The sequence below is a fragment of the Phodopus roborovskii genome, unplaced genomic scaffold (assembly GCF_943737965.1).
Source record: "Phodopus roborovskii unplaced genomic scaffold, PHOROB, whole genome shotgun sequence".
NCBI classification, from domain to species: Eukaryota; Metazoa; Chordata; class Mammalia; order Rodentia; family Cricetidae; genus Phodopus; species Phodopus roborovskii.
In genome coordinates this window covers 11,325,625-11,353,387 of record NW_026125397.1, presented here as the reverse complement: position 1 = coordinate 11,353,387, position 27,763 = coordinate 11,325,625, and the positions used below count along the sequence as shown (strand labels likewise).

General features: G+C 37.5%; 1 protein-coding gene across 1 annotated transcript; it reads left to right on the top strand.

Annotated features, from left to right (window-relative positions):
* The first annotated feature begins 22,552 nt into the window (after positions 1 to 22,552).
* On the top strand, positions 22,553 to 26,045 carry Cenpw (centromere protein W). The gene is made up of 3 exons (XM_051175616.1): positions 22,553 to 22,687; positions 24,596 to 24,709; positions 25,907 to 26,045. The coding sequence occupies exons 1-3, from the start codon at positions 22,568 to 22,570 to the stop codon at positions 25,931 to 25,933; spliced, it is 261 nt and encodes an 86-aa protein (XP_051031573.1). The 5' UTR covers positions 22,553 to 22,567; the 3' UTR covers positions 25,934 to 26,045.
* The last annotated feature ends 1,718 nt before the right edge of the window (positions 26,046 to 27,763 follow it).

Here is a 27,763-nt window from a genome sequence, read left to right as displayed (position 1 = left end):
CCAGAGGAGCCAGTCTACCAGACTGTGTGTGCATGCCCCAGGCCTCAGGAGGCTCTTTGACCACCTTTGTGAGATACGGGAATTTGGAAGGAGTGGGGAAATTCAATAGGAGAAGGGCCAGGCTAATGACAGAAAGATATATAGTACATATGCACTGATATAATATAAATGGAATGCTGAGAATTATAAGAATTGAAAGTAATAACCCTTGAGGGAAGATTATAAACACACTGAGGAGTATTTCTGAGACAGAGATATAATAAGAAACCCAAACAGTATTTATGTGAAGATGGAGTTGTACAACAAGGAGGATATTCTACTATGGAACTGAGTTTATGCAGTGTCATTCACTCAGGAAGAAGTTCAGAAGGGCTAGTTGTGAAGGAGGTGATAAATTCTCCATTAGCTAAGCTTGAGAACTTGTAGAAAATAGAAATGAGTCCTATTCATTTGGGTTTTGGGTTAGAGATCTAGGAGCTGAGGTACAAAGATCTGGGGAATTGGAGGAGTTCCCAGGGAAGAGGTTAGAATCCTTGGTTCTGGAGGAGTGATCAATGGAAAACATGGAGAAATGGGTTGAGAGCTGAATGGAAAACTAGTCTTTCAGGGTGGTTGATTCAAAAGTTACAGGACAAACAAGTCAGTTAAGACTCAAATCTCCCCAAATTCCCAGTCAGACAGCAGGGATGGTATTGTAAAAAGCAATTTGGATAAAATTGTAGGGATGAAAAGAAACTGTACTGAAATGATCTTTTGAGTTAACAAGAGTTACTTTATTTTCTAGTTGATTAGCTGAAAAACTAATTAAGGTGCCAATTAGTGCGATTGAGAGAAGTTTATTTTTAATTTAGTAAGGGATCATTGATTATAGATTTATAATTATAGAACTTCCCCAAAATCAAGTAAAAGGCAATAAAAAGGGAAAAGCAGATAATAGATCCTTGGTTAAGTCTCAACTTATGGAAGGGGGAGGCTGTGGCAAAAAACAAACAAACAAACAAACAAAACAAAACAAAACAACAACAACGGAAAAACAAAAAACCTCTTAAAACTTGGCTTTTGTCTTCCTGAGATTGAGATATACCTTTTAACTATGGGGAAAATGTTTTATGTTTTCTATGGCATTTAAATGTGAATAGTGTGTGTGTGTGTCTGTGTGTGTGTGTGTGTGCACGTATGTGCGTGTGTACTGTAAGCCCACACACAGCTGTATATTCCACATCTAAACTGTAAAGCCAATTTTGCTTTGACTTTTGTACAGTTTATCACTGCTGAGGGGTAAGGAATTGATAAGCCTTGACTAAACACCACCATGGTGTTTGTATATTCTCTAATTTCTTCCTATCCAAACAAAATCTATCATAAGCTGAACTGAGGTTTCAGAATACTTTACAACTCCTGAGCTGCTCACTCAAGCCACTCTAAATACATCATCATATTTTTCCTTCTGAAAAGTAGACTTTTGACACCAGTTTCTTTCTTGATGACTCACTTTCTTTTATTTGATATCTTACGCTGATTTTAGGAACCACTGCAAAACTTAAATAATTAAAATTACAGATCATAAAGTTTTATGCAGTCTGTGTTAAGGCTGATTTTCCTATAAGGAATAGAATGTCAGAGATTACTTTTCCAGTGGGAGTGAAGCTCAGGACAGTCTCATTTAATCTTTGACATAAATTATCATCAAGTAATATACTTGATTGAAAATCCAGAATTCATCATCAGTGAGGATTGAAATGGCATTACAATAGATATCTGGTTATTCTGTTCTCAGTGAGTAAGAGGATTAAAAAGTTAAATGTAATGTTCTAGCATTAAATGGAATCTTAGAAAAGAGTTCAGTGCTCAGAGGTTTCAATGGTTCAAATTGTTCTGTGGTCTAAAAAGTGAAATGTGTTTATGTTTCAGAGACATGCTTAAGACTATATATCTAAGAACTTTGATTTTCTATGATTTATGAGCATCACACATAGTGTTAATTAGGTAAGGACTGTCAACTGGCTCGAGAAACCACAGCTGGGAAAACAACAGGGATCCAAGGATCTCTGCTTAGAAGACAGTAAACTCCAGAAAGGTGCAGGCAAGATCTAGCTAAAGAAACATCAGCTCTGAGTATCACAGACTTGTTAGTGATACTTCACAATTGAGCCCTTTTGTAATGATAAAAAACAAATGTTGGGACTTGGTAAAGATTCAGGAACAGACAGATAAATGCATGGTAGGTCCAGGTCCAGATGAATGAACAGGAAGGGTGAACACTTGTGTAGGCAACACCACCAGAAGGGACTGAACTGAGTTGAAGCCTCTGGGACTATTGGGAATTCTATGCTTGTCAGTCACACACACACACACACACACACACACACACACACACACACACACACATGAATGACTAGGTAATAGGTTGATAAGGTCTGGAAGCAAAAAGAACTTGTACATTGGAGTTCCTCAAGGCAAAGCACAGTTTGAAAAATTGCTGTTTTCCATAACAGAGCAAAAATAAAACCTTATCTCAAAAATAACTATTTGTCTTACTACTTATTCAACTATCACTAGCTTACACATGTCCAATGATGATTAAATGCATTTTTTTATTGACTTGAATTCACATGGAAATTAGTCATAATTTTTTCTTATGTATTTTGGAAAGACATCTTGTTAAGCTTGGGGGGAAGAATATGTTTTACTTATTTAGTTTGGAGAGCTTCTAAAGTTTTGGATTATAACAGTCACAGAGTGTGTTTTTACTTATCATCACCTGCTCCAGATCATCAAAGAACACATCTTTCCTACAGGGAAGGAGTGTAATGCAGTGGTTTTGTTGAGAGCATTTGAAGTATACTATGAGTTCTTTCTAGCTTACCTTTAAAGAGGTGTGTGCGTGGGCATTATCCCATGTGGTACTCCTCCTTTTTCTACTCCAGAAGTACCTTATTCACCACCCTCAAATTGAGGCCACCTGGTGAGGTAGCAATGGAAACTACCCGAGACAGACAAGGCAGAGGAAGTTTGACTAGCATAATGGTAATGAAGTCTATGCTTTGGTAGAAGAAGGGAAGGTAGGGTTGCCTGGATGGAAGTGTTTACTCTCGCTTGCCCTTCCTTTGCTACAAGTGACCTTAGGAGATGTTCAAGAGTACAGAAAGTGACAGATAAACAGATTTCATCATCTGTGATTGAGTAGGACTTATATGCAAAGAAGTCAGCAGGTGACCTCTGATAGAAAAAATTTGTTATTCAGGGTGGACAGTCCCAGTAGGCATCTAAAAGACATTCTGTACAGCTGCAGTATACTCAAGTAAATAAGAGAAGAGGTGAGAGATGGAGCTCTAAAGGACAGAGAGCTAATAATCCATCACTCTATGATTATAAGGGAAGGAATTCAAGTTGAGAAAGATGAAGAAGTGTCTTGGCTGCATCTGACTGAATGGACAGCTGTGACCACTGCTTCAGGGAGGAGAGATGAAGGATGAGGAATAAAACACAGAGCTTGAATGAAACTTGGAGTACATCTCATCTCTGATTTATTTTGAATTTGATGCATTAGTAAACAATACTTCCTAGTTGAGCGTAAGTGTAGCTTTGTTTGTTTGTCATAAACAATATTATTGAACAAAACATTAAAGCGTGAATTACCAGGGTCACAAATTATGGATAGAACACATGTCTGATTTTTGTTGTCTAAGAAAATTTTTACAACATACGTACTAATCTATAGAACTTATTCTGGCTATGCTTGTTATATTTTACATTTTAGTTTTTAACTGTATGTGTGTGTGTATGGGTGCAGTGCCTATGGAACAGGAAGAGAGTATGAGATGCTCTGGATCTGGAGTTCTAGGAAGAAGTGGGTGCTGGAAAACAAACTTGGATCCTGTGGAACAGCAGTGTATTCTTTTAACCTCCGAGCCATCATCTCTCCATCCCTCAGCTTGTTATATTTTTCAATGCCTGATTCACCTTCATTTACTCCCTTGGGTTTGGGGACAGGGGCTAGAAATAATTATCTTACAAATACTTTAAATGGTCTGGAATTGCAAAGAAAACAACAAAATTATGGAGTATATCACCCGGCTTTCTCTGAACTTTATAATAGAAAAATTTATTCTTTTGATACCTTTTTATCTTTTCTTATATCTCAGAAAATAGTACAAAGGACATACAATGGGCACAGCATGAATGAATATAACAAAGAGAGGTTATATGCCAGAACACTTGTACAGAAATTAAAAACATAGCAGTCTTCCAAATCTACATTGGGCATAGCCATAGATTTAACCTGGGCAAACGTCAATACTGTAGAAATGTAAACCACAGCAAATGTAGATGTAAAGAATATACTATGTGTATAACAATGTAAAATGTATAGCATATATATGTAGATGGAAAGTGTCTTACCTCGGGTTGTGTGAGAGATTTATAATCCTTTGTAACCTCCCTGTATGTAGTGCAGGAAAGTGGGAGGGCATTTAGGGCTGGAGACTGGGTAGTGCTGTAGATGTCTTCTGCAGCCTTCGGTTCACATGAATATTTTATTCATTTGTTATGAATTTTAATTAAACAGACTTAATTGGAATCACTTTTATATTCCCTTTGTCCTAATATGTTGAGTTAATTTAATGGACAACTTGAAGCAATATTGGTCAAGAAAACTGACTTTGTAGTTAGCATTGAGTTTGAATTTTAAATATTACTAATTGGTTTCCTCATGGATGACCTAATTCTCAGTAACATAATTTTCTCATAGATGAAAGAGTCAGTACCTACTCTGTGAAGCTATGGTAGGAGTGAACTGATGTGTCTGCTCAATATTGAATGTAGTTTAAGAAAAATGATGTATTTTAAAACTGATAGAGAAAATGAAAAAGACAAATTTTATTTTCCCATCCATGAGAGAAAGTTAAATTTAGGACATACACTCAGAGATAATGAACTATTTTTGCTGAAACAACTGTGTGTATGGTAAATCTTTTTACATTCATATATCATATCTACATACATAAGCTTATTTATGTAGATATACAAAAATAGAGAAATACTCTGTAAAATGGTTAACTTTTTGCAAATTTGACATTTTTATTGGATCTATAGTAAATGTGCTACAATGTCAGTACTTATTCTGATAATTGACATACAGATTTTATTAGTTTTCTCTTGACTTCTAAAATGTTATAAACAAGAATTAACAACCTAGATATGTCATTTTCTCCCTAAAAAAGTCATATTTATTTTTTATAAATTTAGCTCTGAGTTTCCTATGGAGACATACTCTTCAAGGACAAAATGTAATGCAGGCACTTCTGAAAAATACTTTTAACTCATAAAGTCAAGGAAAACAAAACAAAACAAAAAACCAAAAAAAAAAAAAAAAAAAAAAAAAACACACCCCAACACATATGTCAAAAAAGAAAAAAAGATACATTTTTATTTTAGGGGTGGTGAGCTGGCTCAGTGATTAAGAGTGGGTACCTCTCTTGCAGAGGACCCAAGTTTGGTTCCCCTCGCCCAAGTGTTGGGGTGCTCACAAAGGACTGAAACCCAGATCCAGGGGAACTTAACATTGCTAACCTCCAGGGACACCTACACTCATGTGCATACATACTCATCTGTGGAAACACTTAACTCTGCCTGTGTGCATCTCTGTGTGAGTGTATGCACACCTGTGCAGATGCTCACAGAAGTCAGAAGAAGGGGTCAGGGACCCAGGCATTAGATTTGCATATAGGATATTGTGACTCAGTGGATGTGGGTACTGGAGCTAAGTCCATGTCCTCTGAGAGAGCAGGACACACTCTTACTCCCATGGCCATCTCTCTGGCCCCTTATTTTTAAAAACCACTTTTAAAAAGCTGAAAAACCACTGATATTGAATTTCTACATTGGTCCATTCCATCAGAAATATAAGCGATACTTCCAGCATTTTGTATTTAAGGAAACACATCTGCTTGTGTTTAAGAATCCACCAGGGTGCTGGTCTCCCAGTAAGTACAATGATGGGAGTACAATTTTGTCTGGAACATTTTCAAAGATAGCATATTCCATGATTTCATACATACACGTCTGGCATCACTTCCAGTGGGGATGCTAGACACCCATATTAAAATGACTGATGAAACAGGTTAAAACGACTCATCTAAAATATTTTAAGAGTAGGATTAGTGAAGACAGCCTACTAGTTTCCATTTAAGTGTTTTCTTATATCACCCAGTATTAGGCTGCCTGCTTGGGAAAATATCACCTGGAAGTTTGATTTCCTTATTAAACGTTTTAGAAGTTTAACTTTTTGGAGTTGGTGACAGCTAGCTAAAAAAGGATGCAAGGGGAAATAGAACCTTGTAAAGAGTGTGTTTTAAGTGGAATGACTGGAATTATCTTAGACAACATATATATATATATATATATATAATATATGTATATATATTTATCATCAGTAAATATACTTCTCACCCTTTCCTCTTGATTCACATAAATTTAATAAAAAGAGTTTTAAAAAATGTGTGCTGGTCTGCATTTTATTATGTAATAATGTCTGCATGGTACTGCTTTTCTGTTTCTCACTTCATCAGAACTGTTTTTCATTTGGTTGGACCTCCTCAGCTGTGACGGTGTTGGGAAAAGGCATCTGTAGTTTTGCAATCATCTACTGAAAAAGGCTGTTTCCATGTAACTATATGTCTCTTGGAGACCAAATGGGAGATGCTTAATGTTAATAAATAAGCAGTTTCAACATAAATAAAGACCAGGCTTTGAGATCTACAGACTTGATTAATTATTATTATTTCTGTGCCAAGCCAAATGGACTCATAAAACAAGCGATAAAGTTGTGAATTGTACACTTAGTTACAAATGCATTCAGAATAAATATGGTTTCTATTTGTCAATACAAATATTACAGTGCCGTGGGACTCAGCCTTAATTTATTACAATAGAGCAAAATACAAATATATGACCCTTGTGTGTAAAACACATTTGTACTGAAGTACTGCAGGGAACAGATAACTTTGTCTTTCTTTTAGATGCCAAAAAATGTGTGTTTCAAAGCCCCAGAGGCTGTGTTAACTCACTCCTTTCTGGTTTCCATATATATATATTCCTTTGAAATTCATTCTGATCAAATGGTACATCACATTGTGGCATTTATACAAGCAATGCATATTTGTCTACATTTAAGAATATACTTTTAAATAAAGTAGAACCATGTTTTTACATGGGAAGCTTCATACTTATGGAATTGCAGAAATGGGAGAAGGGGACATGCTGATTATTATTTTCATTGCTATACTATTACATTTTACCATTTGAATATTTTGTGCAAATATTCTGACTGAAAAGTAATCTCACTTTGGTTAAAAGAGATCACAATTGATTATAATAACCAAAGATTATCCTAGATTGGATTGTGGTCATAATTTTCACCGTTTAGATCAAATTGATGGAGAGTTTCTGCTACAAGGAAATTCGCTGACTTTATATGTAAAACAATGCTAGCTATCATATGGGACAGTGTGAAGAAGAAAAAATACAAAGCATGAGAAATCATAGATTCCATGCTTGTATGACAGCAGCATTCAAAGTTACTTCTGTTTGGAATGTTGTACTCTACAAAGAGAAAATATAAATTAAAACACGAATTGTTATAGCTTTCCTTACTTCTAAAACGGAAATATATTTTATAATGATGGGATGCTGCCAAACTAGATCAATTACAATAATAAACTTAATATGCATCAGTATAAAGTATCATGCCTAATGTGAAAAAATGGGTTATATTTTATTCCTGCTTAAAAGACTTTACTTGCTCAACCCTCAGGTGTAGGATGGGTATCCAAATATTTTATCCATCCGAGGGTGGCTCTTGCCTATCCATTTCCACTTAGCAGTCAATTAGGTGAAACTAATTTCCCTGCTTATAAATTACACTTTCACTTTCCTTAGAAGGTCTTAGAGTACCACACCCACCTTGGAAATTCTAACTCATTGTTTAATTACACATGAAAGGTGTGGTGGTTTAAATGATAATGGTCCCCATAAGCTCATAGGGAATGGCACTGTTAGGAGGTGTGGCCTTGGAGGAAGTGTGTCCCTGGGGGAGCCCTTGAGGTTTCAAATCCTTGAGCCAGGCCCAGGCTCTTTCTTTGTGCTGCCTGCCAATTGGTCTATATGCAGAACTCTCAGCTACATCTCAAGTACCATGTCTGCCTATGTGCTACCATGCTTCCCATCATGACAATAATGGACCAAACCTCTGAAACTGTAAGCCAGCCTCAATGAAATGTTTTCCTTTATTTTATTTTCCCCCCATTGGATGATGATGTGTAGAAGACTGCAGATAGACTGATGTTTATCGCCATGCACAAAACTCAAGTCCAAATGGATCAAAGACCTCAACATCAATCCAGCCACATTGAGCCTCTTAGAAGAGAAAGTAGGAGGTACCCTTGAACAAATTGGTACAGGAAACCACTTCCTGAACATAACTCCAATAGCACAGACACTAAGATCAACAATTAATAAATGTGACCTCCTGAAATTAAGAAGCTTCTGTAAGGCAAAGGACACAGTGGACAAGACCAAACGGCAGCTCACAGACTGGGAAAAGATTTTTACCAATTCTATATCTGACAAAGGGCTGATCTCCAAAATATATAAAGAACTCAAGAAACTAGTCAACAAAACACCAAATAACCCTATTAAAAAATGGGGTACAGAACTGAAGAAAGAATTCTCAATAGAGGAAATTAAAAAGGCTGAAAGACACTTAAGAAAGTGCTCCACATCCTTAGCTATCAGGGAAATGCAAATCAAAACAACTTTGAGATACCATCTTAATCCTGCCAGAATGGCTAAAATTAGAAACACCAATGATGACTCATGTTGGAGAGGATGTGAAGAAAGGGGAGCACTCCTCCACTGCTGATGGGAGTACAAACTCATACAGCCACTTTGGAGATCAGTTTAGTGGTTCCTCAGGAAAATGGGAATTAGTTTACCACAGGACCAGGCAATCCCCCTCTTAGGCATATACCCAAATGATCCACATCCATGCAACAAAGACATCTGCTCAACTATGTTCATAGCAGCATTATTTGTAATAGCAAGAACCTGTAAGCAACCTAGATGTCCCTCAACTGAAGAATGGATAAAGAAGATGTGGCACATCTACACACTGGAATACTAATATGCAGAAAAAAATAATGGAATCTTGAAATTCACAGGCAAGTGGATAGCACTTGAAGAAACCATCCTGAATGAGGTAACCCAGTCACAAAAAGAAGAACATGATATGTACTCCTCATATGTGGATTTTAGACCTAGAGCAAAGGGTCACCAGCCTATAATTCACACCACCAGAGGAACTAGGATACAAGGTTATTCTAAGAGATTCATATAAGGTCCCTCACAAAAGGGGAAGGTACAAGTCCCCCAGAGCACAGGGGAAGTGGGGGGGGCAGTGACTGGAGAGAGAAATAGGAGAAAGAGAAGGGGAGGAGAGGAAAGCAGGTCAACTAGGAAGATTTTGTCAGGGTAGGAATAGAAGACAGAAAAGAGAGAGAGAGAGGGGAAAGAGAGAGATAGGGAGAGAGAGAGAGAACCTAAACTGAACCTAAAGAAATGTCTAGAGACCTACATGACTGATTCCAATGATTCCAACTAACAATTTGAGCAACTGTGGAAAGGCTACCATAAATGCCCTTCCCGGATAGTGAGATCAACAACTAACTTGGAGCCCACCATCATAGAGCCCTCATCTAGTACATGTTGGAAAGAGAAGCAAACACCCATAACTAAACACTGAGTCAAACTAGAATCCAGATGCAGAGGGAGAGGACAAGACCAGGTTGCAGAAACATAGAGACAGCTGACCTGAACAAGGAGGAGCTAATGGGCCCCCCAGACTGATAGCTGGGAATCCAGCATGGGACTGACTCAGACGCCCTGAATATGGGTGTCAGCTAGAAGTCTTGAGCAGTCTAAGGGACCTCAGACAGTGGAATCAGGATGTATTCCTGATACACAAAAGGACCTTGTGGGCACACCTGCCATGGAGGGATACTGCCTTAATCTAGCGACAGTAGAGAAGTCCTAGTCCCTACTTCAAATGACCTGACAGATCTACATGACCCCACCTGGATGGCATAGCCCTTCATGTGAAATGGGGGTAGGGGGATGGGAGGGGAGGGTGATCAGGGTGCATGTGAGAAGGGAGAGAGGGTAAGAGGGAGGGAGGGAGAGGGAACTGGGATCGACATGTAAAATAAAAAAAATAATTAAATAAAAAAGGAGGGAAAGTAGAGAAGAGCAAAGGTTAAAAACGAACAAACAAACGAAAGAAAACAAAAACAAAGACAAAATTAACTAAAAAAGGAAAGGGCAAGAGGAAATTGTCAAGAGCATTTTTTGAACAAACAGGAATACTGACTATGGCCTATAGAAAGAAAACAAAACATACGTGAAGAGAGAGCAGGTGGTTGAGATAAGTACAGTCTTCTATTGGGATATAGTTTCTGACCTACCTGTGATGTGGTTGAAGATTCTCAAATGTTGTCCTGGGTATACTTGCTTAAGAAAAAGATTTGGCATTTTTTTTTAAATACCAGTCAACAGTTTATAATGATAACTTATTCATCCCAGGGGAGAGGATAGAGATGCATGACCATATCCCTGTTACAGAGGAAAAGAACTTAAGTCTATAAGCATTTCTAAAGTTTGGTGTGTTCAAGAGAAATAGAGTCCAGAGAACATATATCACATGCAATGAGAGGAAGGTGGAGTAGAACCTTAAGGCAACATGAACCTTCCTCAGAAGAGAAAGTGCTGCCTGTCAACATGATCCAGGCTTTGAGAGAGAAAGAGAGAATAACTTAAATCATGGCAATGGAGTAGAATTTCTCTTCCTCTGCTCATTTCTCTTCCTTATATGGTTCTCCAATGTGAAGAGTCATAGATGTGAGACAGGAATTCTAGGAGAAAGAGAGAGAAAAAGATGGAAAAATGTACCCTATTCCCTCTAATGTCTCCTTAACCTACAAACTGAATGTGGGGGGAGGAATCTAACCTTGGAGATCACTAGATACATTGGTTACATGTATCAATGCTGGAAGCTTTCCAATCCAGAGTGCTCACCATGCCTTCCATGTGTAAGCCATCATGTAAGCGTGAGACAGCCATCACAGAGCTGCCTGTTCTGTACTGAGTGTGAAGAGAAGAGTTCATACTGTTTTAGGAACATTAAGAGGAATGCATATGAATAATAAGGATTCTTTCTGATCAGAATTCTTTAGATTTCTCTCAGTGTATAGTCATTTTTCAGAGTTTTAGGATATACGTAACTAACCAATGCTTACAAAGTGATCAGCATCCTTTTGTCAGTCAGACTCACACAAATCTTGTGTACTATCCTATTTATATCTACCTATTAATTTTTTGCATGCTTAATCTGGTGCATCAATTATAGGTACAACTTTGTTGAAATTAAAATGTGTTTGAGTCAGACTCATATTATAAAGGCAATACAGAAAAGCTAACCACTAATTGGGACTTGCAAAATATATTTTTACAGATTGAAATGAAAAACAAAATGTCATTTAAATGTTTTAATTGGTTTCAGTTTTACAAGTGCAAACCAGATGGTTTCTTTTCAAGTAGTTTACAATGTCTATGCTGCATAACTGAATTACCAAAGCAGCTGTGATTGCTAACATTTACCTAAACAGAACAACATGTTTTGTATTTGTTTGCTGAGAGTACCTGCTTGGGAAAAAAAGAAAGACAAGAAACCAACCCACAACTTTGCTTATTCTAGAGAGCACACTACTTTAATAAAATGGCTTAAATATGGGCTATACATATTAAGCTACATCACACAGTGAATGCTAATTTTGTAGTTATACTTTTTTTTGCTAGGTGTCAAAACCAGTCTCTCTGGATTCATTCAATTTTATGTGTCTACCATAGTAAATTTTATTTACACTTTTAATGTGAAGAAATTGCTTTTATATTTATACTTCTGTTTCTTGGTCTTTTAAAACTTCTGGCTTAAATGTTATGTTTTATAAGCAACTGTTTCTTCTAAAAGGTCTTTTGACTATACTTTTAGTAAGATAATTTTACATCTTAACTGTAACTGAGATACTGAATGAAACACCTTTCTTCATTCCCATAATTAAATGGGGACTGGCAGCACAATATACAGAGCAAATGAAACAGTAGATCCTTTTGAAAGATAAGTAAAAGTGATAAATTCATAAGTAAATGAACAAAAAGAAAAAGGGAACACAAAAATACAAATTTCATGACAAAAGACAGTGACTAATACATCTCACTCCAACTAAATTAAGAGGTTCATGATGGAATGCTTTCAAAATTTACATTCCAAAATGCTAGAAAAACTAGATGAAAAGGGATCTGTTTCTGAATGTATATGACCAGTTAAAACCAGAAGCTACAGATAATTTAAACAGATCCATGAAAAATGAATGAGATTGAAAAAATAGTTAAATGTCTCCCCATAAAAAGAACTCTCAGAACAGATAGATTCTGCTAGATTCTATCAAACTTTTAAGGAGGTCTAACATCAACACTTCCCAGAGTATTCCAGAGAAGTTGAAAGAGGGAAGAAACATTGCAAATTCATTCTCTTAAACCAGTATTATTAATCTGATACAAAAGCTGGGTAAAATAAAACAGCACTAACATCAACAAAATTAGAAATCAATTTCTTTGATAAACATAGATAATAAAATTCCTAAATAGAATTCAAATATAATTCAGAAACACATTAAAACACCCATTCATTATGACCAAATGGGCGTTAGCCCAGACAATATCATCAATGCACCATATACATGAACTTAGGAAAGGGCAATCTCAGTAGATGAAGAAAAACATTTGACAACGTTCAACATGCCCCCATGATAAAAGTCCTGGACAAATGAGGAGTAGGTGGAAGTGAGGTGCTGTGTATACCAAGCATATAGTCAATGGCATACTAAATGGGGAGGAGTAGATTGTTTCCTCTAAAATCCTATTTGGAATAACAGTACTACACGCTCCTTTATTTTACTCAATATAGTGCATAAAATCTTAAGCCAAGCACTAAGAGACAGATACAAAATGGATGAAAATAATAAAGGAAAAACCAATTTGTCTCTATTTGAACATGTTTTTATACTTAAGGGATCCTATAAACTTTCCAAAGAACTCTTAGATATAACAAACACTTCTGTAAGGTAGCAGAATACAGACTCAACATAGAAAATCTCTGGCTATCATACATACTGATAATGAACTCAGAGAGAAATGACAAGAAAACCAATCCATCCTTTAAACCAAAGAAGCGAAAATGTCTACAAAGAAAACTTTAAGACCCTGAAAAAAGAAATCAAAGAGGACACTAGATATTGGCAAGAGCTTTGCAAATGTTTCCAATCCACCCATGGCTTGGAAGTATCAAAATTGTGCAAAAAGCTACATTACAAAAAACAATGTGTATGTTTAATGCAACCCCAATAGAAATTTAAATGTCTTTTATCACAGAGTTTGAAAAAACAATTGAAAATTCACACAGAAACATGACAGATCACTAATATCTAAAGCAATCTTAACTAAAAAGAACAGAGCTAACAATACCTGACCCCAAACTTCAGAGTGATGGGAGATGTCATTCTGTAAATATGTTTCTCATGCTGGTTAATGAATAAAGCACTGTTGGCCAATAGGAAAGCAAGATAGGCGGGACTAAGAGAAAAGGAGGATTCCAGGAAGTAGTGGGAGGAATCAGCATGTAGAGACTGGAGAGAGAAGAACGCTGGCCCCACTCTCCAGTAAGATGAGACCACATGAAAATACTTAGATTAATAGAAATGGGTTAATAATTAAGACAGAGCTAGCCGATAAGAAACTCGTAACTGGCCAACAGCATTTATATCTAATATAATGTCTCTGTGTATTATTTGGGGCTGGCACCGCGGTGGGTTAAGGCTGGCAGGAAAAACCTACTCATAACAGCAGAGACATAATGACGATGACAGTATACTGGCACATGCAGACATGCAGATGAATAGAACAGGGAAAAGACCCAGAAACCAGTCCACACAGATAGGGGTAATTAATATTTAATAAGGCTTTAATATATACTTTGGAAGACCTAAACTGGGAAAAAGGTGGCCAAGACAAATGGTGCAGGGGAAACTGGGTATCCACCTGAAAAATAATTCTATATATCATACTTGATATCACTCACAAAAGCCAATTAAATCTGTCAAAGTCCTTAGTTTAAAAACTGAAAAGCTGAAAGAGTTAGAGAAAAGTTTAGGGCAAGTGCTTCAGGATGTAGGTATAGGATTCCAATAATGTTACCATTATGGAGATTTCTAAAAACCTTAAAAATAGAACTACCATGTGACCCAGCAGTGCCATCTCTGGGCATAGATGACCAAATCTCGCCAAATCCTACTGTTGCTGTATCTACACAATCATGGGTATCACTGCCCTACTCACAATTAGCAAGGCAATGAAATCAGCCTGGCGGACTGTCCATCAGCAGATGAATAGAAAGTGAGAACACACAGGAAAATGGATGGACTTGGAAAGCTTTACACACATAAAATGCGCTAGACTGAGAAAGACAAATATCACATAATGTTTCATATGTGATGCTGGCTTTTCATGTTCGTGTGTGTGTGTGTGTGTGTGTGTGTGTGTGTGTGTGTGTGTGTGTTTGAACATGTGTGCAGGCCGTGTACCCAAAAAGGATGGTGAGGCTGGGAGATGTCGAAGAAGGGGAGAGGGCAGTGTGATGTGGAGTGGGGAGAAGGCTCTGGGAATGGACGGGTAAGAAGGAGGAGCCATGGGAGGTAGTAGAAGAGAACCAACAGAAACAAATTTTGTTAGAAATGTTGTAATGAAACCTAATACTTTGTATGCTAATTGAAATATGTTTACTTAATAAAGAAAAATAAACAGGAAAGCATAGCAAAAATAATTTAATTTTTAAAGGACCTGAGGAAATGAAAAAATACGTGTGACTTCTTATGGTTGTTAAGATCAAAATGCAGAAAATTGCATTGAAATTTCGTACAGATAATCTAATTATTATTCATCATTTGAGAATACTATTCAAATTTTGATTGTCAATATAACTAGGTAATTGGGCTCTGGGGGAATTATCTGTGTACACAATTGGTTTTTACTAATTTTCTCTGATTTAACTGCTCATTTTGTGTAAACCATAAACTTAACAACTCAATAACTTTTGAGTGAGTCTTAAAAATTGAAGTTATTTGACATACTAAAATAAGTGCAAATCCACCAAAATTTTCTTTCATCTTTTATATTATTTCCTAAGTTTTCAGTTCAATAGTCTGAGGGTTCTAAGGTCTTGGTTTGCTAATTGTTTCATTTTAAGTACTCTTAAATTTTATGGCTGTTTTGTTTGGCTTTTGAAAAATATATCTGGCTTTATGTTTTATAACACTTTGTTGCCTTTTCATTTGAAGAATTTAGATGTGTTTATCTTCTATTCTATATTATATCATTATTTTATTCAATAATTTTAAGGGATTGTTTTAAATTCTGCTGTCTCTTATGGTCTGCTGATACTTAATTTCTTCATATTTTCTCTAACGTTTGCAATGTAAGTATATGGACAGACAATGATACCAGGCACTGGGAGACCAGGCTGGGTGACTTCTGTCACCAACAGTTCTGCAGCCCAGTGCAGGTTTTCTTTTGAAAGAATTCTTTACGTTGTGATGTATGGTAATGACTAATTAACAATAACATGTAGTGATAATCTTTACTAGGTACTATCTCAGGGGATATAATTCCATACCACAATGGTGCATTTGATATACTCAATCGCCTATGTGTCATATATAACACTATAGATTTAAAGTCCACATAGTGATTATTTCCTGTTGAGATGGGAAGGGGGCTTACATTTGGAGGTCACAAAATATGGGAAGTATACATTATGGTCACAGTATTGGGGATTTCCTTTACTTTAGAGCCCATAGTTTATATTTAGAGATTAAACCACTTGCCTAATTGTCATATATTAGAGAATGCTAGCTAGACTTAAACAAAATCCATTTTAATCTGTTATTAATACAGAATTCATGTAAAGTCGAATGTGACACAGACTGCTCATTATTGGTTTTTATCTGGACTTATAAACCATAGCCTGGGATTTACAAGGAATTTTCTACCTTACTTAACATTTTAGTGTGGATGTATCAGGATTTAGCCAGTGGAAAGAAAGTGATGTGAGACCTGGACCTTCTAGATGCCAACTTTATGGAAAAGAGTCATGTCTTCCTCTTTGTGATTACTGATGCTCACAGATGTGCTCACAGGTGACCAAGATGAAGGGCGTGTCCATGTGGTAAAGTGTCTTCAATAGAGTAAGGGGATTTGCATCTCCACATTAAAAAAAACATTTAAAGTCAATTATTAAACATAAGCTACTTCTCTGGTTTTAAAGCTTGTTTTCTTTCCTCTGTTTTATTTTAAATGCATTGCTCAACTGGGAAATAATATACAACATTAGGTAAATAGGAAATTAGTGAAAATTTCCTTCAGCATTAACACCCTTTTATTCATATCATGTGATTTCTCTTCTATTTCCTATAAAATTTATTTCAACACAATTAATTGTGTTTTTCTACCTACCATGTTTTTATTCATTTCTACCTGGAGAATAAATCTGTATTTATAACTGAGCATATTTTGTTCTATAAAGAGACTATATTTACTTAACTGGATCTTTTATGGTGGTACCAAATTGGTGGTGGTGGGGGCTGAAATCTCATGTGGATTTTTTTTTAAATATAATTTTAAATTTAAATTAGAAACAAACTTGTTTTACATATCAATCTCAGTTCCTGCACCCTCCTGTCCTCCCCTGTTCCTCCTACTAACCTCCATCCCCCCCATCTGCTCCCCAGGGAGGGTGATGCCTTCCATGGGGAGTCTTCAAAGTCTGTTATATCACTTGGAGCAGGGCTCAGGCCCTCCCCAGTGTGTCTAGGCTGATTTGTGACTTTAAAAAGTTACATCTTGGTACAGCTTTCCTTTTCTGTAAAACAGGAATAATTCTATCACTGTAGTTATACAGTAGATAAAAGGTGTGTGTGTGTGTGTGTGTGTGTGTGTGTGTGTGTATGCAAGTGTTACTAAAGTTCAGGAATGGATATGTGCCATGTGTTTCATGCATAGATCAATTTCTGACATGTGGCAAACATTCATAATTATTAGGATATGTCGCAGTAGTTTAATAACCGCCGAGTTTATTAAATGAGCCAGATTTAATGTTTTGTCAGCACGGCTTAGCTTTATTCTTTTTCTTATCAAAGATATTGCACGGAGTGGCTCCTTTTCCTCTTTTAGACACAGATCTTGTTTAGAGAAAGCCCAAAGACTGCTACTTCATTGGCTCTCTCTGTCCCCATCTCTGTGCATGATGGAGACAGGGAAGTTTTGCATAGATGAGGGGAGGGAGTTTTGTTCACTCCATCTCAGTATTCCCTCCCCTCTTGCTTTCTGGTCAAAGTTGTTGAATAATAACATATTTTAGTTCTCTTCCCAACCTTTAAAAATTCTTTGCTTCCATGTCTCTGAAAATAGTAATAAAAGAGGGGAAAAATAGCTATCCTTCAAGAAATAGTTAGTTTTTTCTTTTCTTGACAGTTATCCAAGTGATGTCATTCAATTTCCATATGGAATGCTTAAACATGTATCAACAGATGGGACCAGCAATTTGAAAACTGCCTGAGTCACTAAAACATGATGGTTTATTGGTTGTTTAAATAATTTGTGGTGATTTATTATGAGCCCACCACTTTATAGCCCAGCCATATTTTGTTTTTCTCTTGCTCTGCACTGTTTCAAACACTATTCCAGTAGCAATCATCCTTGAAGTGGATACACTAGTGAGAAAATGCAATGGAAAAATTCTTGACAAGGTCTTTCACTCTGTGATCTTTGACATGTTCTACCTAATATTTCTTAGCCATGTCCACTTCTTTCGGATTACTTTTTCTATATCAAAGGCATCTGTTGATGGAGGAAAATACAGAAAAAAAAATACCAAGGTTTCTGGCAGTCTTAACAGAGATTTGTTTCAAAGCCAGTGTCTTTCATCAACATCGGAAAATAGATTTGTTTCCTCATGTAAGCATTATATTTCTACTCTGCAAAATGGAACATGTAGGCAGAGGAAGATAAGAGTAGCTGCCTTTGGCAGAGGAGATAGGTTTGAACTATGAATATTAGCTAAGAGGCCACACAAGTAAGGTGAACGCCAAGCTTCTGGAACAATTTGTGTTACAAACAATTGAGCTGCTAAAAAGTGAAGGTGCAGTGTCCAAAATTTTGTGTAATTCTGTATTTCAAAAATAAATAAAACCAAAACATACATAAAAAATTAAAAAAAAAAAAACTTGGCAACTGCAGTTTTTCTGGAAGATTCCAATCAACATAATTTTTAATGCTCAAATTTTAAAAATATGCCCCAAACCCTTGAAATCTAAAGAACTAAATACTCTTAATTTCTAATAATTATTTGTATACTATTCTGCTAATATGAAAAATCATGTCAGGGACAATTGTCTAAGTCATTCATTTTATTAAACCTACCTCAAGAGTTAAATTTACAAGGACTACATTTTCATTTTTTGGTAACATTTTCCACCACATGTGAGCATCATTGCAACAATTTATGTAAAGCAAAAACAAATTACTTTCTAAGTAATCATCAAACAGCAAATACTGGAAAACATTATTTTTTATTTCTTGATGCAAATAATTTTCCTAAAAACATTTTAAGTATAATTTGTAAACATCTAAAACTACATATGGTAGGAGGTGAGAGGAAGTTAGGAGGAAGAGGATGGGAGAGGAGGGCATGAGGGAGCAGGAAGATTGAGTCAGTGAACGAATAGAGGAGAGCAAGAAAAGAGATATCATAATAGAGGGATTTATTAGGGGTTTAAAGAGAAATCTGGCACTAGTGAAATGTCTAGAGATCTACAAGAATGACTCCCATTAACAATCTAAGCAATAGTGGAGAGGCTACCTTAAATGCCCTTCCCCAATAATGACTACCTCATATGCCATCCTAGAGCCCTCATCCAGTAGCTGATGGAAGCAGAAGCAGACACCCACAGCTAAACACTGAGTTGAACTCCTGGAATTCAGTTGCAGGGAGGTAGGAATGATGAGCAAGGGGATCAAGGCCAGGCTGGAGAAACCCACAGAAACTGCTGACCTGAACAAGGGGTTAACAGTCCAAAATGGGCATCTCATTTTCTAAAGCTGAAATAGTTTTTTCATGATGTTGGTTTTACTGTGTGTTGCTTCACACGAACTTGTAGGCTGTAAATGATAAGTCCTTATCAATATTCGAAGCTAACAACAATAGCAGCAAAAGCAAAGCATGCTTACAAGATCCCATATTCCAAGTTTGTAGTCCTGGGACTTCAGATGATTTACTGATTACTGATAATTCACTCCTGATAAGCTTGTGCCAGCCAATCACCTACAGCTTAAAGAATGAAGAAATAAATCATCACTAACTCGTGCCTTCCAATAATGCAAAAATAGTAGCTAGTAGCTATTTAGAAGTTGTTCAGAATAATTTACTTTTCTTGCTAATGTTGACAAAATCTATTCCTTCAACTTGAAAAATATTAATTTAATATTTGATTAGTCTTAAATCCCTTTGTTCACAAATCTATTTTGTACCTGGGTAAATTGCTCTTTGTTTTTGTTATAATATTGCTTATGATTTCTTGGTTGAGATAAATCAATCTAGAGACTTCAATCCTTTTTTTCTTTTGAAGCTCAGAAAAGGGATTATAAGAATGATGTAATAAGAATAACGGTCATGTTTTTGTGCAAAGTCTTTGGGGTGGTATAATAATCTAGATGAGTCATGAAAGTGATATGGCTAAGAGCACTATCAGGAGTTGGGAAGAGAGGTCTGCTAGTGTTAGTTAGGATTGACCCATTTGAGGGCACTGAATGTAAGATGTGAGGAGAAAAGGAGGCAAAGCACACAATAAGATTTCTCACGAATAACTTACAAAGATGGGAGTGCCATTGTCTTTGATGGCAAAGAGGGAGGGGGAGGTCAAGAGCTAATTTTGGTCATGTGACATCTAAGAATGAGTTCTATTGACTGAGAAACAGTGCTCAGAGCAAGGGCCTATGGATGAGGGGTTTGCAATAACCAGAATAACAAACTCTTGCCAAGTTTGGGACCTCTCTTATGAGGATGGTTTTTTATTAACAATGCTCTTCAGTCTGGGGAATTCCAATGAGGGCTGGTTCCATAAAGTAGCAAAAAGATGCCCAGGTTATTAAAATAATATTCACTCCAGCCTTACAGGTGAATAGGTATCAATTCTTCCATTAAAAAAGGCATGCATGTTTAACAATTTTGGTTTCTCTAATGTTGTCTGTTAGAGCAGGAAAGACTGAACTCAACTGAACATCCCTCATCATCAAATGAAGCCTCCAGTTCTGGAAACGGGTTACATCTAATCAAGTGTTGGCCAAAGACATCCCATGGGAATCCCCAAACAACCCAGTCTATTGTCAAGGCTATCGGTTGCTCTTCACAAACTGAAGGAAAGCACTATTGCTGAAGATAACACCCACAGAACCCATTAAACATGAGAAGTCGAGCTGGGGCCTCACTAGGAGCCTTCATCTCTACAGACTAGTTTTCATGGTACTGGAGGGTACTTTGAATACTACCTAAGAATAAAGGTAAACATTAATTCAGCTATAAACTCTTTAGTCTACAAGGATGATCTCCCTCCAAGACATGCTAGTACGATGGTGACAAAGCTCATGGGAGTAACCAACAAATAACTGGGTAGACTTAATGCTCTCTCTATGAGATGCTGCCTGGGTGGCAAAGAACCCAAGACCACACAGGTCAAATACCTAAAGGAAAACCAAATACTACCATTTTTCCTAAAGAAGCACAGCCATAAAGCAACTCCCAATGACATTCTGCTATACTCATAAATCAGTGCCTTACTCAGGTATCACCAGAGAAGCTTCCTCCTACAGCAGATGGTACACAGCTAAACAATGTGCACAGTATGCTTGATCTTGGAACACTCAGTCCCATAACGGATGTCTCCATCAAATCCTTCTCTTGCCAGGAAATCCCAAGGAAAAGGAAGCAGAAACGCTACAATTCAGAGAGGATGGAGGACAGCAAGGAAACAAGGCTTTCGACACACACATATGAAGACACAGAGACTGTGGTGGCATGCACAGAGCCAGCATGGATGCATCAGATGGAGCTCCAGCACCGAGAGAAGTGCTCACTATTCCCCATCCCTAACCAGAAGCTGTTTGCAAAGGGCAATCACTTGGAAATGAAGACAAAATTGGTTTTCTCTAAACAGTATTACAATGAGGATACCAACCACTATCCAGCAGTAGACGACCAACACAAGAACTCAGTGGTATTTTTAGAGATTCTTTGTCTCATAATATTTAATCAGGGTATTTCAAAAAAAGAAAAAGGAAGCTTTCTGGTTCATAGCTTCTATTATGGCTTCCACTTCTGTGTGTTGGAATATGTGTATCTCTGCATCTATATGCCTTGTGTGTGTGTGTGTGTGTGTGTGTGTGTGTGTGTGTGTGTGTGTGCGCGCGCGCGCGTGTGTGTGTGCTTTTCTTTGGCTCTTTTTCTTCTGTTTGTTTAATTGCCTTCTGATTCTTTTTTATTTTATTACTATTCTTTAGATTCCTGTTTGTTTTCCCAGGAGAGACAGAAAGAGGGTAGGTTTGAGTAGGTGGATAAGGGGTGGGGAGCATTTTGGAGGAGTTGGGGGAGGGGGAATTGTAACTAGAATATATATTAAAATACATTTTCAATAAAGGAAAAAAATAAAAAAAATTTGAAAGTTATAGGGACGTTAAGGAAGGAGCCTCAAGGGGCTGACATTTATGAAGAAAAACGTGATGTGATAAAACAAAAACAATCTCGTGTGAAACCAAATGCTATTATGTAAAAGTGTAAGTTACTTGCTGTTTCATATCGGAAAATCAGGCCTTATGACGAGTAAGGCATCGGATCTTACGGAACCCTGAGAAAACACAAACTTCTTTCATTTACTTTCCAGTCCGTTAGAATCCAGTTGCTAAACCGAGAGCTGGAATAGCACATGACGCTCTGGTGGGACACACCGACTAACGTCCCAATTCCCCACCCTTCCTCTGAAGCCTAGAGTGGAACTCCAGCTCGGCGGAGAATCCCGACAGCCAGAAAGCAGAGCAAGCGGGAGCCCCGGGCGCGCGGGACACACCCTTTGCCTGCCGGGGTTCCCCGGAGCCGGCGCTTCCGGGTGTGGGCGGGGCTTGCCGGCGACGTCACTGCCGTGCGCCAGCGCTCCGAGTGGCGGCGGATTCAAACCGAGGGCGGGCCGGGGCATCCGGAGAGTCGCGGTGGCGTGTTCCCCGACTGAGGCTCAGCGCTCAGCCCCTCGGCAGGTGAGCCGTCAGCGGCCGCGGGAGCCCGGGCTGCGGCGAGTGCGCGCCCATGGCGGTCCCCACCGTCGTCTCGAAGCGCATCAAGCGCAAGGCGCCGCGCGCCTTCCTCAGGCGAACCTTCAGGCAGAAGAAGCCGCACCTTCGCCTGGAGACCGCCGGCGACCTCCTGGTGAGTCCCGCTCGGCTCTCCTGGCCGGCCAGGCCTGCGTCTCTCTCTTCAGGTCCGGTAGCTATGGCGGGCGGCGCCGCGGCCTTCAGGGTGGCGGGCGACCTAGACCCCGGGCACCATGGAGGACCCCGAGCCTTCTGAGGGAAGGCTGTCAGCCCGTCAGGGCAGGGACTCCTCCAGTGGAGGCCCTGCCTCCGGGTTACTAAAGGTCTGTGATTCACAAGTGATGGTGTAGCCGGGTTCATTTTTCCTGGGAAGGTGACAGAGAACTCTTCACCCTTTTCACCCAAGACTGTTTGTCAGGCTCACACTTAGCGGAAATCAGATGCTTTCCCATAGCGACTGTATGTTTCTGCCTGGAAATGAGTTCAGTTTGCGACATTATGTCCCCAGCTAGAATCCCAGGAGCACTGCCTTTTCCTCTGTTCTCAAAACGCAGGCCTCTTTCCCAGGGGAAGGTGCACAGCTGGCGTTGTTTTCCTCTGTCTTCCCAGCTGTTGCCTTCTTGAAGAGTTTGCGTTTTCTTTGAGACGGAATGTCACTTTGGAGTGCTGGCTGGCCTAAACTTACTGTGTAGACCAGGCTGGCCCTGAAGTCAGATATTCACCTGGCTTTTCTTCACAGCGCCCGGGCTTAAAGCTGTGGGCCACCCTGGCTTTAAGATTTAGTTTTATATATGTGTATTTGTGAGGGAAGGTCATATATGTGTGTGCCTGCAGAAACCAAAAGAAGTTAGATCCCTTGTATGTTGAGTTACAGGGCCCGCTGCCTGGCAGTGGATTCTGAGAACTCAGGTATGTCAGAAGAGCAGCAACTGCTCTTAATCACTGAGCCATGTCTCCACATACTGTTTTGCTAGATTATTATAAAAATGGTCTACTTTTTCCTTTGTTGTCTCTAGAGTCAAAAATACACATGCCCCCCCCCCCCGCCTCCCAAAGTGGTGGTGAGGGGAATAATAATACTTGTCAGTTACTTTCTTTTCTCATATTCTATTAGAAAAGGCAACATCATTTCCCACCCCCTCACACCTGACTCTTGTGGTGGTTAAAGTAGCATTAAGTGAGCTAGGCTTCCCTTGGAGCACACTTTCCATAGTTTATTCTGTTTTCGGTGACTAGGAATATCCAGGAGACCACTTGCTAATGCCAAGGGTTGGCAGGCCTTTCTCAAACAGTCAGTGTCCTTCCAAAACCACTTTTTCCACCCTGGAGTGACCCTGGTTATGTGGACCCTGTGGTGGGAAGCTCTAGGTGTCAGGGGCAAGAAGCAGAGTTGAAAAGCAAGTCTGTGCAGTAGTGGGAGGAAGGAAGTTCCTTTGGCCATTTGTTCCTCCCAGGTGATATTTTCACCTTTGGTGGCTTTTGTTAAACAGTTTCTGTTTAGTCTTGTTAATTGATGCCATGTCTCTGCTTACATTTTTCTGCCCTCCTGGCATCCATAAAGTTCATTCCATTTAATCAGTTTTATTCTTTTTCCTGAGTACCATACCAGTTAGTTACTGAGATGCTAGCACTATTCCCAGTGTTGTTTCATTGTTGATGCTGTCTCCCAGAATGATGTGCAGCTTTCTGTCGTAATTGTCCCATCAGCCTGGGAATTAGAATCAGGAGCCTTTTGTCTTCTTTGTGGTTAGTGTAATGTCCTGAATCTTCTGAGTCAAGTTATTATTTGGATTACTGGATAACTCATGTAAATAGTAAAAGAAACAATTGTGAAATTCTTTTTAATTGATTGTGAGGAGTGCCTTAACATTCATGGAAGAAGCTATGGATGAGAAAGCTCTGAGTAAAAAAAAAATTCCTAACAATATTCATTCTTATTGTTTATAGCAAATATATGTTAAAAGGGTTCATACACATATTTCATTTATATGATACTTAATGATGCATATGTTTGCTTTTAAAGATTCATTTGAATTGCTTGCTCTTTGTACATCGGTTGGCAGAAGAGTCCAGGACAAATGCTTGTGAAAATAAATCTGGAGTTATCAAAAAGGATCACGTACTGACTGCAGCAAAGGTAAAACATAAATTTTCTCTCTAAGCAAGTTAACTTTAAAGCTACTGCCATGGCTATCATGTCTGTCTGATTCAAGTACTTTTAAAAGATTTTTTTATTTTGAAAAAGCTATAGCCTAAATTAGTGCAAGAAGAGGTGAATCATAGATAAAGTTAGTAAAGATTATGAGAAATGTACCAGTAAGGAAGAGTGTTGAATTTTACTTAACAACATATTCACAACATATTCAGCATTTTGTAAACTTGTTAAGCATATGATTTTATAGTAGCCATATTAATATCACTTTGCACAGAGCATTGCTAGCCTGGGTTATAGATTAACTTGTGATAACCAAGGCATTGTCTGTGCCCCACAAATATATGGGACTTTTAAATTCTTTTCAGTGAGAAACAGCACAACCATTAAAGTCTAAACAAATATTTTTCTGGGAGTAATGCAATGGTTAAGAGTGTGAAAAGTATATGTGAGTGTTTTCAATTTAGACCTTTCTTTTTTCTAATTTTTAAATTGCCTTTATTATGTGTCCATGTGTGTGCATGTCTGTGTGCATTTGTGTTTGTGTACATGTGAACATATGTGCACTTGTCACATCATACCTGTGGAGGTCACTTGTCACATCATACCTGTGGAGGTGAGGGCAACTTTTGGTTGTTGGTCTCTCCACCATGTGGGTTCAAACTCAGGTTGTTCAACTTAGCACTTAGCCTGAGGCAATTTTTCTTTTTAAATTATAGTTGCTACATTCTTGTAAACATTTATTTTTATTTGTTTTCTGGAGATAATTTAGGCCTCATCCTCACAGCATTTTTACAGCTAAATATTTCTCTTTGTCTTATTTCTGCAACATTTTATGTTTTGAAAATTGTATATGAAAGAAGTTATTCAGTGGAGATGACTAGTCTTGATCTCTAACTGATATAATTCCAGATTAATTGTGAGACTTTCACGTCGCAATGGATTTATACTACTTGATAGGTTTTGTTTTGTTTTTAGGAACTTCTTTTAATGCCTTAGATCATGGATTGGGGAAGTGGGGAACTAGTGAATGGGATTGACTGTAAAACCAGGTTTGATAGTCTATGCAGGTTTGCCTTCACTCAGAGAAGTAAACTAGAATTCTAGGCCACTTACATTGCAGCAGCGATTATGATTTATTTTCCATAGATATAATATGTATCTGCATTTCCTCTCTTACAGGTAATTCTGAAGAAGAGCAGAGGTTAGAAGTCAACACATGTTTAAGAATTATATGGTGTGTTAATTTAGGTGGCAACAGATTGTTAAGACTTTTTTTTGTGAATCAGGTTATATTGTGGATTATTAAAACATTGACTATATGAGCAGCGTGCATTTTACTTTTTTTTAGGAATTATGTCTTATTCATTTTAAATGGCTTCTCAGTTTTCTCTTTCTGCTATTGTGCTTAGTATATAAAAAATTAAATCATACTGTATTGAATAGCTTGAAGAGATATACCTCTTAGACTTACTTAAGCTTATGTCTTTGGATTTAAGCCAGAATTATGCATTGAATTTAATTTCTGAGAGAAAGCAGTATACATTAAAATCTAGACACATTTTAAATGTTAATATTTGACACATTCACAAAGCATTTCTGTATATTTTGTGTTGCACTAATAGTAACAGTAAACTTCCTCAAGTTTGTATTAGCCAGTTTTTATAAACCTGTTCCCCTCTATAAATGACAAACAAGTTCTGAAGCAAGCTAACCTACTTTCTTCAAATCATGGGATTTAGTTGATAAAAGATTTCCCTGCAGCAGTCATTTAGAAGTTTATTGTATATTATTCAATATTTACTTCTAAATTTTTAGTCTGAGATAATTAGATTGTATGTGAAGTTGCAAAGCTAATATAAACATATACTTTACAGCAGTTTCTGCAGTGATTATATCTAGCAACATAGTATAATACATCAAAAACAGGAATTTGGTAATTACTGTAGTATATATGTAGCTCCATGTTATTTTATCATGTGTGCAGATTCATGTTAATTGCTACAATCAGTATATAGAACTACAGTACCACAATGGTTTTCTTGATTTTGTCTCATATTCATCCAGCTACCATGTTCTTTTTCAGGCTACCACCCTAACCAATTCTTCTCAGTGCTATAGTTTTGTCACTGAGAATGTTCTATAGATGGGAGCATGTAAGAAATGATCTGAAGGTTTTTTTTTTTTGTTTCATTTTGCTTTTCACTCAGTGTAATACCCTGATGATATGTTCAAGTCATTGTATGTGTTTACTGCTTAGTGGTCTGGATGCACCATACCTTTGTATAGCTGTTTGCTTACTGAAGAATATTTTGATAGGTCTAATTTGGGAATTATTATTAATAAAATTTCTATAAATAGTTATATATGTTTTTGAAATATATATGAGTTTTTTTTCCTTTGGGAAAATACCTACAAGTTTGATCGGTGGGTCATATGTTAAGTATATATTTAACTTCAAAAACCAAGCTAAATAAATTATGTTAGGGTGATCATACTGTCTTACATTTTCACTAACAGTGAGAGAATGGAAGTAATTTTATTTGCATCCTGATGAACATTTGGTTTTGTTATTTTAATTTTAATTTTTTTAGCTTCTCTAATAGGGGTGTGTAGTTTTAATTTACATTGCACATACTGCACAGTGGCTTTTGTCTACACTGGAGCTTCTATTACAAATTGCCAAATACTAGGAAGCTTATAAGCAAGTTTATTGCTCTCAGTTCTGCTGGTTAGAAGTCTAAGATTAGAGGGCTCACATAGGTGTGTTCTGGTGAGGTTTATTTGTTCAACTTCAGTTTATAAATATTTAGGAAATGCAAATTCTGTGGGAGAAAGATTATAGTAATTTTGAAGGAGTGAAGATGTGTAATCTACAGATATTTTTAAGAATTGAAAATAAGGAACAGCCAATCTAATAGCATATATTACAGATTTCTTTAAATCTATGTGGTGAGCTAGCTCAGCAGATATAAACAGATGCCAGACACTGATGTAAGCCTGAGCCTTGAGTTTGGTACCCAGAAGCCATGTTATGGT

Coding starts and splice junctions, on each gene's coding strand:
- Cenpw (XM_051175616.1), top strand. CDS start 22,568: ATGGCGGTCCCCACCGTCGTCTCGAAGCGCATCAAGCGCAAGGCGCCG. Junction 22,688..24,595: donor AGACCGCCGGCGACCTCCTG/GTGAGTCCCGCT, acceptor TTGCTTTTAAAG/ATTCATTTGAATTGCTTGCT. Junction 24,710..25,906: donor ACGTACTGACTGCAGCAAAG/GTAAAACATAAA, acceptor CCTCTCTTACAG/GTAATTCTGAAGAAGAGCAG.